General features: G+C 33.2%; 1 protein-coding gene across 1 annotated transcript in view; it reads right to left on the reverse strand.

The window, feature by feature from the left end:
• Nucleotides 1-18,507, reverse strand: part of LOC145291449 (calcitonin gene-related peptide type 1 receptor-like) — a 299,341-nt gene that overhangs the window by 10,242 nt on the left and 270,592 nt on the right. The window contains exons 11-13 of the mRNA XM_080137306.1: nt 16,478-16,610; nt 10,772-10,813; nt 993-1,196 (exon numbers count right to left, since the gene is read on the reverse strand). Coding sequence (XP_079993432.1) covers nt 993-1,196; nt 10,772-10,813; nt 16,478-16,610 — 379 coding nt within the window. The remainder of the gene's footprint in view (nt 1-992; nt 1,197-10,771; nt 10,814-16,477; nt 16,611-18,507) is intronic.

Here is an 18,507-nt window from a genome sequence, read left to right on the forward strand (position 1 = left end):
TAGAGGTTGTAGGAAAGAGAAAAGGACTAAGAAGTCTATTTTGAACTCTATCAAGACAGGACAAGTCTTTTCTAGCAGCTCCTACCCAGATGTAGCAGTACATGGTTATCTTCAAATCAAATATACATATATTTATATTGAGCCGTCCTCTTAATATAGACTTATTCTAATTTCTCTGTAATTAATCTAGTTGTCTCGACATTTATCTAACACTTAATCCTTATTTTAGTGTGACCTACGTGCCTGAAAGGCGGCGACCTTCCAGTAAAACAACATAAAACGAAAAGAAAACAAAAACCACGCATATATATATATATATGTGTGTGTGTGTGTGTGTGTGTGTGTGTGTGTGTTTGTCTTCTCTCAAAAAGTGGGGGGACGAGTTGCATGCATTCACATGCAATGGAAAAAGTCTCTACACTTAGGTTTAGCAATTTAGAATAAAAACATATTTTGTACTGCAATAATTAAATATCTACAGACACTAGTGTTTCATCCGTTCAGGAATCGTCTGTGCAGGGTGTCACGACTAACAGTAATCGACGGACTCGACCCCGGTAACTCGAGCCATCTATGGCTTGATTAGCAAAGACCGTATCCAATCGGCTACCGTTAACCGCGAGAAATAAAATTGAATTTAAACACTTAATTTTTAAATATTATTTACGTTAGTCACAGTTATCTAATCGTTATACGATGATCTATGCATAACAGCTAAGTTGACCGGCTTAATTCAACTAAAGCTGCTCAACGATAAGAAACGAGTTTCTAAAAGGGTCTGACATAATTATTTTTTTACGATAATAATTAAATACTTACATACACTATATATATATATAATATATATATAGAGAGAGTGAGAGAGATAGAGAGAGAAAGAGAGAGAGAAAGAGAGACAGAAAGCTAGAGCAAGAGAAAGACAGAGGAAGTAAAAGAGAAAGCCAGACCGTGAAATAGTTTAAGATTGAAAGAGTGAGTTAGATAGAAATCACCTCAACTGTTTCTTCTGGGGAAGCTGGATCACTGTTCATTTTGCATGCATGTCCGGCTGGCATGTCCGCATCAACTGTTTTCGTACTGTTACTTGCTGTGAGTGGATCCGTGTACATCGTTATATAGGTGGAAACACGTTTGGAATTGTTACCACTTAGCGACTCCTTTTGCTGATTATACCATCGCTTTATCACAGATATTGCCTGGACAAAATTGCAAAAAAAAAAAAAAAAAACAATAATAAAATGAATTAACTCGATTACGACACATCAATATGTTTATAAAATGGATTCTTAAATAAACAATCTATTAAATATTATTGATATTGATCTTTATGATTCTAAAAATGTTGTTATATAAAATAAAGCGAACTCCCATTTATGATAATGATTCTATACTATAAAAAAGCATGGCATAGTAAGTTTTATTTAAATGATAATAGATTGGTGTAAAGAAAATAATTTCTACTCATCAATACATTTAATAGAGATAGCCGTCAACAATATTGATAATTGGAAAAATCATTTCATATTACAAATATCAGCATTGAGATAGGCAACTAAGACAGAAATTTTAGTCCCACGCATGTCTAAAAATTGAGAAATAAAAATATGCACAAGTGGAAATAATCGTTTATGATAAAATATGTTTTTTTTTCGAATATGCGATAATAATCTATTAATACGCAAAAATAAAAATGTTTTTTATTTTTACCAGAGAGAGATGATAAGGTTGATCAGGTAAACAGATTCTTACATGTTATAGGCGTGAATATACAACGCCTGCATACAAACAAACACATAAAAATACATAGTCACACACATGAATATATATATATATATATATATATATATATATATATATATAATATATATATATATATATATATATACACTTGTGCCCGATATTATTCATACCCCCTCTTGAAAATTGAGTTTATTAGGTGTAACTTTGTAAGAATGTATTGTTTACGTCCATATTGATACATATTCTTAATAAACCTCTTCTGATAATTTTCGTCATTTTAAAATCTCGGGATACTTGTAATAAAAGAAATATACAGCTATTTATAAAATCTGCAATGTTCAAAAATAATCATACCCCCTTATTTTTTCAGTATTAATCGAGTTTCTGACTGTTTGTTTCCTGTTTGATTCTTATTTTGAATGCTTTTATACAACCTTTGATTAATTTCATTTCGTTTTTTTGCATTTTTCAGAAATTAAAATGATATCAACTGAAAACCATAAAAAGAATAAAAATTATTAGAATGGGGAAGAAAAAAGAGCTTAGTAATGATCTTAGGACTAAAATTGTGAATTCACATAAGGATGGTTTAGGTTACAAGTCAATTTCCAAGAAATTTGAGGTCCCTACAGCAACAGTACAGAGCATCATCAAAAAATTCCAGAGCCACCACACAACAAACAACTTGATTGGTAGAGGAAGGAAAAGGAAACTGTCTGCTAGAGCCACCAGGAATATTGTAAGAAGTGTTAATGCAAATCCAACCACCACTACTAAGGACATTTTAGAAAATCTGGAGTCTTCTGGCATAAAAATATCAAGGCAAACATTGCAAAGGACTCTGCATGAAAATGGTCTGAAAGGAAGAAGACCAAGAAGGACTCCATTGCACACCGGAAAACGCCTTGCAGCACGTCTAAAGTTTGCTAGGACACATGTGAATTCTCCAGAGTCCGTTTTCTCAAGTATTTTGTGGACTGACGAAACAAAAATTGAATTGTTTGGCCATATGGATGCTTCTTACGTTTGGAGGAAGAAAGGAGAAGCTTACAACCCAAAGAACACCATACCCACGGTGAAACATGGTGGTGGTAGCCTAATGTTTTGGGGCTCCTTTTCGGCTAGTGGTCCAGGTAGTTTGGTCAAGATAGATTGAACCATGAAGAAGGAGCAATATTTGGAGATACTCCAGAAAAACATTAGACAGGATGCGGAGAAGCTCCATTTAGGACCAAACTGGGTCCTTCAACAGGATAATGATCCAAAACATACTGCCAAAATAGTCAAGAAATGGTTTGAGGATAATAACATTAATGTTTTGGAATGGCCTAGCCAGAGTCCCGACCTGATCCCTATCGAAAACCTCTGGCACATATTGAAAACTGAGGTTAAAAAGCGGAAACCTAGAAATTTGAGGGATTTGGAGAACTACTGCATTGAAGAATGGTCAAAAATCAGTGTTGATGCTTGTAAAAATCTTGTTGATAAATATCCAAAACGGTTACATCCAGTTATTAAAAATAAAAGGCATGTTATTGACTATTAGTAAGAGAGGTATGAATAATTTTGAACTAGTGCCATTATTGTTTTTCTTAGTATAATGTTTCAAACTTGCATAATTTATTTATTTGTTGAGTTTAAATTAAATGCTTATGCTTGATTTATTGTTTGAAATCCCTTTAATATTGTCTATCTTCTGGTTTGAGCAATATTCTTATAGAAATCTCAATGATCCGAGGGGTATGAATAATATCGGGCACAAGTGTATATATATATATATCTCTTTTTTAAAATTTACATTTTCACCCCAAGCAAGGCATGTTGCCACTTTGATGTAGGGGCTACTATCAGGGACCTAAGTTTCAGAGGTACTTCGTAGAGAGTTTAGCAGCAAGATGTCTGTTCACTTTACACTTAAACTTCTACATGTCAGTACAATTGGGGAAGCAGGAAACCGGAAGAGAATTCCAAATTCCTGCAGTTCTGGGGAAGAAGCTACTAAAGTAATAGGTTTTCTTACATCTAGGGATCTCAACTGTGTAGATGTGGGACTTTGCTGCTTGTCGGGTTTGTCTGAGGTATTTTCGCCGAAGGGATACAAGGGCTTGTTGTTCGTCAGAGCATCCACTATAAAAATACTTGTAAAACAGGCAGAGGGATGAAACATTTCGTCGGTGGGACAATGGCTGGAGTTAAGATCACAGTTCGGGACCTATTGTCCAAGAGCGAGAGACTAGTAGCAGATTCACCGGCTCAACTGTGACAGCAGTACTCCATACACGGGCGAATGGTAGATTTATAGAGGTACAGAATACTTTCAGGCGTAAGTAACTTTCTAGCACGATAGAGAGAACTCTGTTTATTTGCAGCGACCTTAGTAATTATCTCGATGTACCTATTCCAACTCATGTTTTCTGTGAACGTTAAGCTTGAACGAAGTGCTCTCAGGTAAAGTATCTCTAGCCATAGCTGTTGGTGGTTGGTAAGGTTTCATGTAATAATTAAACGAAACGAGCTTTGTCTTGGCAGCGTTGAACGTTACCATCCATTTTTTACCCCATTCCACTTCAGACTGGAGGTTTTCCTCTAGGTTTTCGGCCATTACCTTAGATATGTGCTCATTAGTTTTCCACACTTGCCTGCTATAGAGCGTGATTCGTCGGAAAATATACCCATTTCAGAGGTAATTTTATCATGTAAGTAATATATGAATATCAGAAATAACATACGCCCATCAAGGACAACCTGGATTCTTCTCTCATTTAATAAGAATTTTATTATGCTAAGCATTCGTCCAGTAATTCCATACAATTTTATTTTCAACAGAAGACCATCGTGCCATACCCTGTCGACAGTCTTAGATATATCAAGGGCTGCTGCCCTCCCCTCCCCTGCTTTATCCAGTGATTGGTATAAACGTTGAGAGATTACAGTTAAAATATCTGCAGTAGAACGGGCTTGCCTAAATCCATATTGGTGGTCTGACAGAAGGTTAGCAGGTGTAAGGTATTGGACTAGAGCTTGATTAATTAAGGACTCAAATATTTGGACGAAAAGAGGGAGGAGACTAATTGGGCGATAATTTAATGGGTCAGTTCTTTCGCCAGAGTTTTTGTAAACTCGTTCCACAAAAGCAGTTTTCCAGTAGCCAGAAAGCAAGATGCGTTAAGGCATTTGTTAAAGACTTTAGAGAGAACAGCGGAACATTTTTTTATAGCACAGCCGGGATGAGGTCAGGCCCACATGCTTTTGAGGTGTTTAAGTTTTTTATAATATCATGTAATTGGGAAGGCGTGATTTTCGGATCATCTAGCGTGGTTTCTGTCCACAGAAGAAGAATTAGGGTGGGAATGCCTTGCTGAGTCCAAGGTAGAGTTTGAGGCAAACTGACGTGCAATCATTTTAGCTTTCACAGTTGCCGTGCAAACAACCTCGTGATTGTTTGATAGTGGCGGAATTGTCGAATGCCCACTATTTATTACATAATTATAGATTTTCCAGAAATCACGAGTTCCTAATTTTTGCACTCCAATGCGTTTCCTGGTGGTTTCAGTATATTTACTCTTAGCTGTTGCTACTTCTTTCTTGCAATTATTTCTAGCTTATATATACTTATGTTTGTTTGTATAGGAGTTATGCCGGATGAATCTACTGGATGTATGTTGTCTCTGAGCAATGGCAGCTGTGCATTAAGAAGTAAACCATTGGGGAGGGTGGTGCTTACTGAAGAACCTCCATGTAGGAATTCAATTGCTACTTTGAACCATTCAGTAGTCTCACTTCCGCACTGTTCTGCTAAAAGAGAAAAGATATTTGTCCATTGGGCGTCTCCGTTGTGATCTCTAATGCCATCCCAGTCAGCCTTAATGTCGTACCTTGTAGTTTTGAGCAACGGCTCTATAACTTGGGGTCGGGAGTTTAGAGTAATATCTATCATTATCACAGTGCGATCAGCATTCCCAAGTAGGGCAATGAGCAATACACACACACACATACACACACACACACACACACACACACATATATATATACATGTCTATAAGCAGAAAATCATTGTTATAAAACAGTAAATCTTCAGCAAAGCTATATATATATATATATATATATATATATATATATATATCTATATATATATATATATACAGTTGTGCCCGATATTATTCATACCCCCCCTTGAAAATTGAGTTTATTAGGTGTAACTTTGTTAGAATTTATTGTTTACGTCCATATTGATACATATTCTTAATAAACCTCTTCTGATCATTTTCGTCATTTTAAAATCTCGGGATACTTGTAATAAAAGAAATATACAGCTATTTATAAAATCTGCAATGTTCAAAAATAATCATACCCCCTTATTTTTTCAGTATTAATCGAGTTTCTGACTGTTTGCTTCCTGTTTGATTCTTATTTTGAATGCTTTTATACAACCTTTGATTAATTTCATTTCGTTTTTTTTGCATTTTTCAGAAATTAAAATGATATCAACTGAAAACCAATAAAAGAATAAAAATTTTTAGAATGGGGAAGAAAAAAGAGCTTAGTAATGATCTTAGGACTAAAATTGCGAATTCACATAAGGATGGTTTAGGTTAAAAGTCAATTTCCAAGAAATTTGAGGTCCCTACAGCAACAGTACAGAGCATCATCAAAAAATTCCAGAGCCACCACACAACAAACAACTTGATTGGTAGAGGAAGGAAAAGGAAACTGTCTGCTAGAGCCACCAGGAATATTGTAAGAAGTGTTAATGCAAATCCAACCACCACTACTAAGGACATTTTAGAAAATCTGGAGTCTTCTGGCATAAAAATATCAAGGCAAACATTGCAAAGGACTCTGCATGAAAATGGTCTGAAAGGAAGAAGACCAAGAAGGACTCCATTGCACACCGGAAAACACCTTGCAGCACGTCTAAAGTTTACTAGGAACCATGTGAATTCTCCAGAGTCCGTTTTCTCAAGTATTTTGTGGACTGACGAAACAAAAATTGAATTGTTTGGCCATATGGATGCTTCTTACGTTTGGAGGAAGAAAGGAGAAGCTTACAACCCAAAGAACACCATACCCACGGTGAAACATGGTGGTGGTAGCCTAATGTTTTGGGGCTCCTTTTCGGCTAGTGGTCCAGGTAGTTTGGTCAAGATAGATGGAACCATGAAGAAGGAGCAATATTTGGAGATACTCCAGAAAAACATTAGACAGGATGCGGAGAAGCTCCATTTAGGACCAAACTGGGTCCTTCAACAGGATAATGATCCAAAACATACTGCCAAAATAGTCAAGAAATGGTTTGAGGATAATCAAATTAATGTTTTGGAATGGCCTAGCCAGAGTCCCGACCTGAACCCTATCGAAAACCTCTGGCACATATTGAAAACTGAGGTTAAAAAGCGGAAACCTAGAAATTTGAGGGATTTGGAGAACTACTGCATTGAAGAATGGTCAAAAATCAGTGTTGATGCTTGTAAAAACCTTGTTGATAAATATCCAAAACGGTTAGAGGCAGTTATTAAGAATAAAGGGCACGCTATTGACTATTAGTAAGAGAGGTATGAATAATTTTGAACTAGTGCCATTATTGTTTTTCTTTGTATAATGTTTAAAACTTGCATAATTTATTTATTTGTTGAGTTTAAATTAAATGCTTATGCTTGATTTATTGTTTGAAATCCCTTTAATATTGTCTACCTTCTGGTTTGAGCAATAATCTTATAGAAATCTCAAAGATCCGAGGGGTATGAATAATATCGGGCACAAGTGTATATATATATTGAGAAACGCGTAACGCTATCCAGAGGAGCAGAAAGCAATATTATTAAACGAAAGACGAAGACTAAAAGTTTTATATAACTTTATTATATCATAAAATCAATAAAGAAAAGTTAAGGAGATAATTTAATTTAACTTTTCTAAATTGTCCAAAACTTTCTTTTATTTTTCTGATGGTATAATAAAGTTAAATATAACTTTAATTTCTCATATTTTATTTAATATATATATATATATATATATATATATATATATATATATATATATATATATATATATATATATATATCGTTGGAAAACTGATTTGCTTATAATTATTATACATACTGACATCAGCTGTAATCTCTGAACGCATATACCATTCACTGGACAAAGCGGGAGAGGGAAGAGCGGTAGCTCTAGATATATCTAAGGCTTTTGACAGGGTATGGCATGAGGGTCTCCTCAGGAAGATTAGATCTTACGGTATCACTGGTAGAATACTTAACGTAATTAAATCCTTCTTAGATAAGAGAAAAATCCAGGTTGTCCTCGACGGTCGTACATCTAAAAAATATGATATAAATGCGGGAGTGCCCCAAGGATCTATCCTGGGACCTCTGCTGTTCCTGATATTCATAAATGACCTCCCCGACAAGATTGCCTCTGAGATGGGGATATATGCTGATGACACCACACTCTATAGCAGGCACGACAGGAAAACAAACGAACATATATCTAAAGTAATGGCAGAAACACTAGAGGATGACCTCCAATCAGTAGTGGAATGGGGACAAAAATGGATGGTCACGTTCAATGCCACCAAGACAAAACTGGTTTCATTCAATAATTGCAAGAAATCTTCTCTACCACCTATAGCAATGGCCAACGACTCTTTATCTGAGAGTACGTCTCTCAAGCTCCTTGGCCTAACGTTCACTGGAAACATGAGTTGGAACAGTTACATCGAGGGCATTGCCAGGGCCGCTGCAAGGAAGGTGGGCTCTCTCTACCGTGCTAGAAAACTTTTAACACCCGAAAGTATCCTGTACCTCTATAAGGCCACTATTCGCCCATGTATGGAGTATTGCTGTCATATTTGGGCCGGTGCATCGGCTACTAGTCTCTTGCTCCTTGACAGGGTTCAAAAGAGAGTCGCAAATCTGATAGGCCCTAAACTGGCATCAAAACTTCAGCCTCTGTCCCATCGTCGAAACGTTGCATCCCTCTGCCTGTTCTACAAGTATTATAATGGTGAATGCTCTGAAGAACTGCAAGCACTTGTGCCCCCACGACGTGAACACCCTCGACAGACCCGACAAACTGCAAAATCCCACCCCCACACTGTAGAGATCCCTAGATGTAAAAGATCCTTCTACTCCAGTAGTTTCTTCCCCAGAACTGCTAGACTTTGGAATTCCATTCCGGGTCACTGCTTCCCCAACTGTACTGATATGCATAAGTTCAAGTGCAACGTGAACCAACATCTCGCTGCCCTAATCCCTACATAGTACCCCAGTAGATGTTTCCCCTGATAGTAGCCCCCTACACCAAAGTGGCAATGTGCCTTGTTTGGGGTGAAAATGTAATAAAAAAAAAAAATAATAAAAAAAAAAAGCTTGCTTCCAGGAATTAAGAATTGTATTTTTGTAGACATCATAAGTTGATTACCATGGAAAACTGATTCACAGATTCCAAACAAAACAGTATATATCCCATCGCTCTTCAACAATTGTCATCAAATTCCATCTCAAGTAATATATATATATATATATATATGCATATATATATATATATATGTATATATATATATATATATGTATACGTATTACGTGCTGTCATATAATGTTTCGTTTTACTGTACATGTATAAAATAATATACATCGAATTTTTTTGCAAATTGTGTGTATAAACACAGTTTTTTATTGATATACTCAGAGATTTTTTAATCTACAGATTTTAAATTTCGTATATAGGGTATTCCGACATGTGAAACACTTTTAATTGGTTCTTATCCGGAGAAATGAGTTTCTAAAGGGTCAAATTATATACGTCATATATAAATACTAGCTCAACTAACTACTGAGTGCTGTTGAAATACATAATGATGAGAATAAATACATCATTTTATGTTACTACATAAAATACTGTATATATATATATATATATATATATATATATATACATATATGTATTGCGCAATCACGCGCGTGCGTGTGTGTGAAAATGAGGTTTTAACCACTCAGCTGGAGATATATGGGATATATACTGTTTTATTTTTAAATTTCCCAAACAATTTTTCATGTTAAATCAATGATGATGCATGCAATAATATTTGGATTAACGAAAATTCTTGACAAACAGCTGAACAAATATAAGCAAGTGAGTTTTACGGCACAGTCTAATAGTAATTACTGTATTCTTGTTGGCCTTTGGCCAGGAACAACGTGTAGTGTCTGTTCTGGTGCTTCACTTCACATTTTCAATTTTCATCAGTGGAAGAGATGTCCTTCATTACTAAGAATATTTTTTTTTGCTTTTATTCCTATCCAGAGTATCCAGTTTTGAGGAGCTGGATTCTCTCTTACATTAAAACCGACCTTGTGTTTACTCTGCCCCCGTGTATGAAGGAGGGAGAGCAAGTAAATAGGAACTATATTCTGTTATATAATATTCTTAAATTGAAACAATTTCATTACTATATATATGAGTGTGCGTGTTTGTCTGTATCTCTGTGCATTTATGTGTGCGTTTGCCAGTATGTAAGTGTTTTCTCTGTGTGCCATTTATATGTAAAACTTCATTTACTAAAGATTAATTTTGGCTCCTGTAATGTATAAAGATAAAAATAATGTTTTTCCTATAACAGATGTAGAAATTAATAACGTACATCTATTTATTTTGTATTTAAGTCCTTATATTAAAACTAAGCATAATAAATAGTAGTATTTTGATTGTGAGAAACCAGTAAACATATGTAGGATTTGCTATACATATATACGCGCGCTCGCGCGTGTGTTTGTGTTTATGTATGGATGGTTGCGCCGATAAAGATAGATACTGACTTGCCTTTCACACAATAGTAATATCTGGTTTGGATAAGCACAGTTTTGGATTTCTGAATTCATTCTCTACAACGTCTCACTGCGTAAACCTTGTGTAAATATCTTGTAATAATTATATATTGTTTCGTAAGAGGGGTATACAACTTAAGTGCAACTTATTTGAATAAATGTAATAATTTTTTAGATACGTTGAATACAAAAGAAAATAATCTCACCTCACGGTCGAAAAAACAATACATGATGGCCACAAATGTTCCCTAGAAGAGTAATAAAACCATTATCAGTTAATAACATATAAAGCATACAAAACTAAAACATTGAAATCATCCATTCTTAAATGTATGTTATGTAATACATGAATTTGTTTCAAAATGTCTAATGAGTACAACAAAATTTGAAAGATAAACATGAAATACAATGTACTTTTTCTTCGACCAACGCCAAGTTTTGATCGCTGATTAATTTGGGCGTCGATCTTTTAATTGTAATGTACAAGCATTTCGTTTGATTTGGAATTAATACTTTAACATAGTGTTTACATATATATGTTTTGATAAAATCGATATAACTCGAAGAAAAATAAATTTCTCGAACTACCAATATTTTCATCGAATTAAGAAGTGTTTATTCAATATTTTCAACCAAAAAATTATAATTTCCAAAGTTATTTCTATTTTTTTTTTACGTTTACATTTTTAACGTAAGTTTTACATGTAAGATTTTAATATTTCCATTGCACGCATGAACATATAATTATCAACGTAAGATAATGGTCATATAATCTTGGAAGATAAAGTAAAAAAGAAAAATTGAAAAACAGGAACATAGAAAAATAATTTAATTAAAAAATGGTGAAAATAATACGACCGTTCCATGTCGGTAAGTACGGATGTACAGATTTGAACCATCCTCTCTTCGACTACCCGCCTTTTGTGTTTATCAACTTTAAATTTAACGTAAACATTCTGATACATTTTAATCTAGGTTTGTACTTTTTAGTGTGTAATTTTTTTCATTAATTATGAATTGTTTTCTTAACCAATTGTAATTCTGTATTAATGTTAATAAATAATGGTTCTAACTTTTTTTCAATTAATAAATTGTCAGTAGTATAATTAATGAATTTAATTAACTTTTATGCATTTTTAAATGAAGGAAGAGGTGTCTGCGACTCAAAATGTAGCTCTGTATGCCGGAATAATGTTAAATTAAGAAATAAATTATGTCTAATTTGTCCTTCAGTACACATTTGAGTTTTGTCTATACAACAAAAAGTCTTCTTCCAACCAGTGTCACATTTTTGGATAATTATTACTTTTTTTTAGTAAAAGTTAAGTACATTTACTGTATTAATTCATTATCTTAAGACTTTAACTTGGAAACAATTCCAAAATCTTATATTTTTCTTAGCAGAAAAATGTAAACAGGATCTTTGTCATAATGAATTTATACGTGAAACGTAGGATTTTTCAGATTTGAGATAAAATTATTCTATGTATTTTTTTTATTTCACACCCTTGTTTCTTGGAGAAATTAACTTTTAACCATAATATTTAAAACACAATAATAATTAATGGAAAATTTAAAAAATTATAATGATTACCCGGCGTTAAAAATCATGTCCCCATACCGAAACAGTCATTAAATTGCCCGTATCTATGTCTTTATATATTAAGTTGTATTTGTCACCTGACGATCATTCAACGCGAACTCGAAAGTAGCAGAGATAAATATGGTAATTTACGCGTAAAATTTTACACAAACATCATATTATTAAATAGTGATTATACGATAATTAGATAAAATTTAAAGTCATGCTTGGCATTGGTAAGACTGTTATATTCCCAGAATTTATGAATTATGAAGTTAGTTACTTGTTGATTGCTTTCACTTAGAGCTACCGCATCGTCTTCTTTAAATTTAATGTCAATTAACACTTGTCGTGAAACAGCTTAATAATTCATTAACACTTATCCTCAAGTGACTTTTAAAAGTCATGATTCATTATTGACTTTAAAAATAACAAGTAATATATTATTTACATAGATTTGTGTTACATGGTACGTGACCTAAGTCATCTGGGTACGAACGGAAGTAAAGTATTTAATAAATGTTTCAAAACACAGAGATAAATAACAGGAAAATAAACAAAATGAAGAGAAAAAAATTGAAAAAGTTGAAAAATAAGTATTTGATTAATACAAATGCAATCTGTAAAAGCCCTTTATGTTTACATAATTTTGGTAAGGATGGGTGTTCATAATAAAACAGGACGCACGTTTATCTCGATTTTTCAATTTTTCCAATGCAGTAAAATATGGTTCACCCCAAGACAACAAACCGCCGTCACGTCCTTGTATGCAATTCATATTTTCCTTTGTCTTGACATCTGGTTTTTTGGTCTCTCTTATTGGCAGATGTCAACAAGGGATACCCAGATTCATAAAAGGACAAGGATAAATAACAACTTAAAATACAAACAAACTCTAACAGCGGTTGGACTCTCGCAGCGTGTGTGACACCGTGTTCGACAATTGACGTGGGTTCACTAATGTTTTCCTCCATACTTCGACCTGCGTGCTTCTGTATTAAAAAAAAGAAGTCGTCAACCCCTAAATTATTGTCAAATTTTCCCCAATAGTCGTAAATTTTCGAAATACAAAAAAACAAACGAAAAACACACACAACCTACACAAAACTGCCTATTAATTAGTCTCAAAACCATATCTATATTTACGTTCGATTTTTTCTTTGACACACCTTGATTAACAATCCTATTCAGCTTTCTTCGTGTACCTTGGTAAATATGTTCCATACTTATGCCCTTATGTTACTGTGCTATTTTGAAACTATATTTTCAAGTTACATTAAAGTTTCACGATACACTTTTATTAAATTATTAGGTTGAAGTACAGAATAGTTATAAAACTCCCTCTCCAAGTTAAGTAATAATAACGTTATTATTTCAGCACAATAACGTAAGTGCATAAGTATCATATGTTTTTTTTTCCATATTCTACTGATTAACCTATTTTCTCATATTTGTTATTGTTTTCTGTTTTTTTTTTACTTCCTGACACTGGTGGGGGGAAAAAACTTCGATATCATCACATGATTCACCCTGTTGTTTAATTAAACATGTGTGGGGCGTACATGATGACGTAACTGAATGTCATTAATGCGCGCAATGAAATCGGTAAGCAGAGCTTACATGCAGTAAGACATTGATAATGCTGGTAAAAATGAATTGGCGTCAAATGATCATTTTACGGTAATTGATTCTTGATTTTATTATTTTATCTTCATAGTACACACATCAGTTTGGTCAATAAAAATGTACGAGAACAGTATTAAAAGTAGCATATTCATTAAGTATTAAATGTTCACATTCGTGCGATGCATACGATGCATACGAGTAGAAAGATATAAAACAGTTGAAGCAGATTTAGTTTTTATGCATCAACACAGTCATTTAATGTAGCATTCATTCTTTTTGTTCAATGTTTTTTTATGCTTTAATTTGTTTTAATTTGTAAAGCCTATTTTGTAGGTGTATTTTTTGTAGTATAATCATGTTGGCACACCAGTTCACGCTGTGTCCTCCACATTAAGCGACGTGAAACATCGTCAGTATGAGAGGAATAAACACTTTTACTGTCTTTAAAGGGCACGAAACCTTATTCGAAATCGAGTGGGCGAGGAATTTTTTGCCTCACTTTTTTTTTACAGAAGAAACGTTGAGAGTCCTATTGCTACTCAACTATTGTTTTTCTGGTAGGGACTCGACTGATCTTCAATTCGTGGTTTCTCCTATAAATTATTCGTTGCACATATTCGTATGGATACTAAAAAATGGTGACTATCAAGCACTGTAGGTGCAATGAAGAATAAACTCTACATTTACTTGTGAGAAAATTTCAAAGGGTCTAATGTGATGAGTATGGTATTACTCCTGGCCGAGAATTACCAATAAGATTGATGGAAACCAGAAGTGAACAAAAGAGTTGATGATATTTGTAAGCATATATTTAATAAATTAAAATACGACAGACAACATATATTATGTGACTTAATAATCGAAGAATAGTAAGGACTCTTATTCAAGCAAGCGTATATCTGAGAGGATCGCAATCATGATGTGCTTTAACACGCTACAATTCTCCCTAATTGGACCCTTACGTTAGGATGTAATGTCAATCTATCTCCTGGTTGGGATTAATGTACGGGGTACAGTCAATATCAATGTCTCCTATTTTTATTCCACCGGAAGCGATCATAGAGGATTACTAATTGCAATGTTATAATGACTGCATTAATGAAACTCATGAACTGAGAGTTTCATCTCTGTGTTGCAGATATGTACGATGTAAGACGATAAGAAACAACTTCTGTCAGTGACGGTACGAGAGAAACAAACCTGCGTCATTCAATTCTTCGAAAAAGAAAACAATGAACCGATAATAATCTGTATCCACTTGCGCCTGTCAAGCGTTAACGTAGTCAATACAGTTGATGTCAGCACAAAGATATGAGTTCGTAAATTTCAGAGTGGCGACAGAGGTGAGTGTGCAAAGTGGCGGCTCGGGTGACCGAAGAATCACGATAGATTGCATTGAGAATAGTGGTTAATATGTAGAAAAATAAATTCTCATACACAAAACATAGCCCGTTTTCGTAGCTCTTTAACGTTTTAAATTTTTGTTTACTTAGTTCAATGTAATCATATTCATTCTATTTCTATTTTTTTCTATTGTATAATATAGTTACTGGTTATAACGATTAGATCACTGTCTGACTGACGTAAATGAACATTTAAAATTAAGATGTTTCAAATTCAACGTTATTTCAAGCGGTTAACGGTAGCCGAATGGATTAGGTCTCCGCTAATCGAGCCAGAGATGTCTCGTGATACGGGGTTCGAATCGTTCGACTGGTATTAATCGTGACACCCTGCACTGAAGATTCCCGAAAGGATGAAACACTAGTGTCTGTAGGTATTTAATTATTATAGTAGAAAATAATTATATATATATATATATGCAAATATACATATATATACACATATATATACATATATATATATATATATATATAGATACGTTGTGATAATACAAATTCACACACCAAGCAAAAAAGAAAAGGAATATTAAAATAAAGACGTAGAAATAAAATTATATAAAATAATATGATAATTGGAAAAAACAAATATAAAAAAGGGGAAATTAAAACAAAAATAAATAATTAATGAATAAAAAATCAATAAAAATAAAGATACGAAACTACGGGATAAAACGGGAAACTATCTTCACTAACACCAAAAGATGGAGGAAGTGAGGAGGCATGGCTTTGTAAATCTGTTTACCCAAATACGATGTTCAGCATGTTACAAATATACCTTTTGTTGTAAAATTCTAATGGATAACCACTTAAGAAGTTGGTGGGGACAGGATATTTTTATGGACACATAAATCGTAAAAATGCCTACCCACTAATGAAACAGTTGTAATGGAAAAATCCACGTAACAAACGAAAGTTTTAAAAAAAAACGTGAGTCTCTGATTTTTCAACAAAATTTTACACTATATATATATATATATATATATATATATATATATATATATATATATATAAGCAGAGAGAGAAAGAGAGAGAGAGGGGAAGTGAGTGAGTGAGTGAGTGAGTGAGTGAGTGTGTGTATGTGTGTGTGTATTTCATTTTTTTTTCTTATAAGTTTGTTTGGTGTTCTCATTAATAATTTATGTATAATATTCTCAGCAACAGTGAGAAATCAAGAGATAGATATAGAGACAGTGAGGGATTTGTATTATTTTCATGTTGAATCCTTTTTATTTTACTGATTTTAGGTAATGAATTGGAATAAAATTGCGATCGTGCTAGTTGAAAACATTATTATTACGCACCTGCAAACTGCTCACAATAACCGTGGTGATATGGTAAACATCTTGGAATGTAGGATCCTTAGGAGAAAATCCAGCAAGTATATATTGTAATCCAAGCAAAGGGACCAGGATCATGGTTGCACGGAACACTTTCCTACGATTAACAAACAAAAAATATAATTCAATTTTATGCCACTATTTGCGCATGGTTATACGTTTTAATAGCAGATATATTAAAATAAAGCGTCAGTAATAATAAACTTCTGTGCATAGTTTTCAATTCATATACACAGCTACAATTTTGTATGGAAAACTTAGGAGGAGAACTCGGTATACACCCAATTTATCTGACGCCAAGTATATCGGAGCTTACAGTTGATACAGTGGTTAAACACAACTAAAAATCTGGCTGTGACAAGTTCGAATGCATTTCGTTCTATATATTTTCTTTGGTAACATTCATGAGATACCTTGCATAATTATCGATATTTCTCTCTAAGAAGTATTGTAACAAGAAAATTATCGGATATGTGAATGCTAATAGTGATCATATTATTTATTCGGATGAATTAAAAATGCTGAACAAAAACAGTAGGCGCTGATTGCAGAAACGATATTGTTTTAAATACATCAACACTTATTCTGAGTAAATTCAATTATAAAAGATGTAGAAAGACGTGAACTATAATTTGTCAAATTATAATTGGTTTTGTATTGTTTTAAAATATTCAGCATTTTAGTCAAAATCTCTATTTAATAGGTGTACGTGAGTTATAGTGACATCATTAGTTTGATTTTATGGCTTTTGTATTTCTGTCAAGTATAACGATATAAACTTTTATAACTGATTAATTGAAAACATTATTCTCGTTCAGTTTATAGCATATTATAAAAGCTGAACTTAATTGCACCTAACGTTTCATATATCACTTAACGAAAATATTAATGGAGAATATATATATATATATATATATATATATATATATATGTGTGTGTTTAAATATCTCTCTCTCTTACTCTCTCTCTCTCTCTCTCTCTATATATATATATATATATATATATATATATATATATATATTCCAGGTAAGAATAAACAAATTAAAAAAAAAATAAACCATCAGAACGAGGTTGTTGATAGTGATCAATATATAGAGGAGGGTCTTATTTTATTCATTTTAGTTAAACAGAGTAAACAAAAGCCGCTACAATAAATAAACTGTTAAAGTCTAAATATATATCATTAGATGACAAATAGCTTCCGGACTTACTTAAGCCCAGTCCTTTTATGAAAATAAAAAACAATTGGAAAAAATTTTCTTCTTCAATTAATAATTTCCATATTGTGCGTCTAGACTATATGACCCGATGCTATTTTTTGCCTTACAATGTTTATTTAGACTGAAACAGTAGATGTATTTTAGCGACTTATTGAAATTCTCTTCACCTAAATTGAATAATATATATATATATATATATATATATATATATATATATATATATATATATATATATACAGATAGAGAGAGAGAGAGAGAGGGGGGAGAGAGAATGGATTTGGTCCTTGCTAATAGAGAGAGGTTGCTTCGGTTCCTAGTTAGAATCTCTCGACCTCTGTTAATCGTGACGCCTTGCACTGATGATTCCCGAAAGGATAAACCCCTAGTGTCTGTAGGTATTTAAAAATCATGTCAACCCATTTAAATAGCTCGTTTCTTATTGTTAGACACTTTACAATTGAAATAAAGTCGGTCAATTTAGCTCGCATGTGTAAATCATCATATAATGATTAGATCACTCTGACAGGCGTTAAAACCATTAAAAATTCAATGTTAAAATTTAAAATATAATCATCGCGGGCAAGGGTGGCCGAATAGATTTGGTCCTAGTTAATGGGGTCAGAGATGGCTTCCTTGCCGGGTTCGAATTTATCGACCGGTGTTAATTTCCAAAAGGATGAAACACTAGTGTATGTAGGTATGTAATAATTATTATAGCAAATGATTATATATATATATATATATATATATATATATATATATATATATATATAT

Source organism: Euprymna scolopes, chromosome 12 (genome assembly GCF_053919585.1).
Source record: "Euprymna scolopes isolate OS-2025 chromosome 12, ASM5391958v1, whole genome shotgun sequence".
NCBI lineage: Eukaryota > Metazoa > Mollusca > Cephalopoda > Sepiida > Sepiolidae > Euprymna > Euprymna scolopes.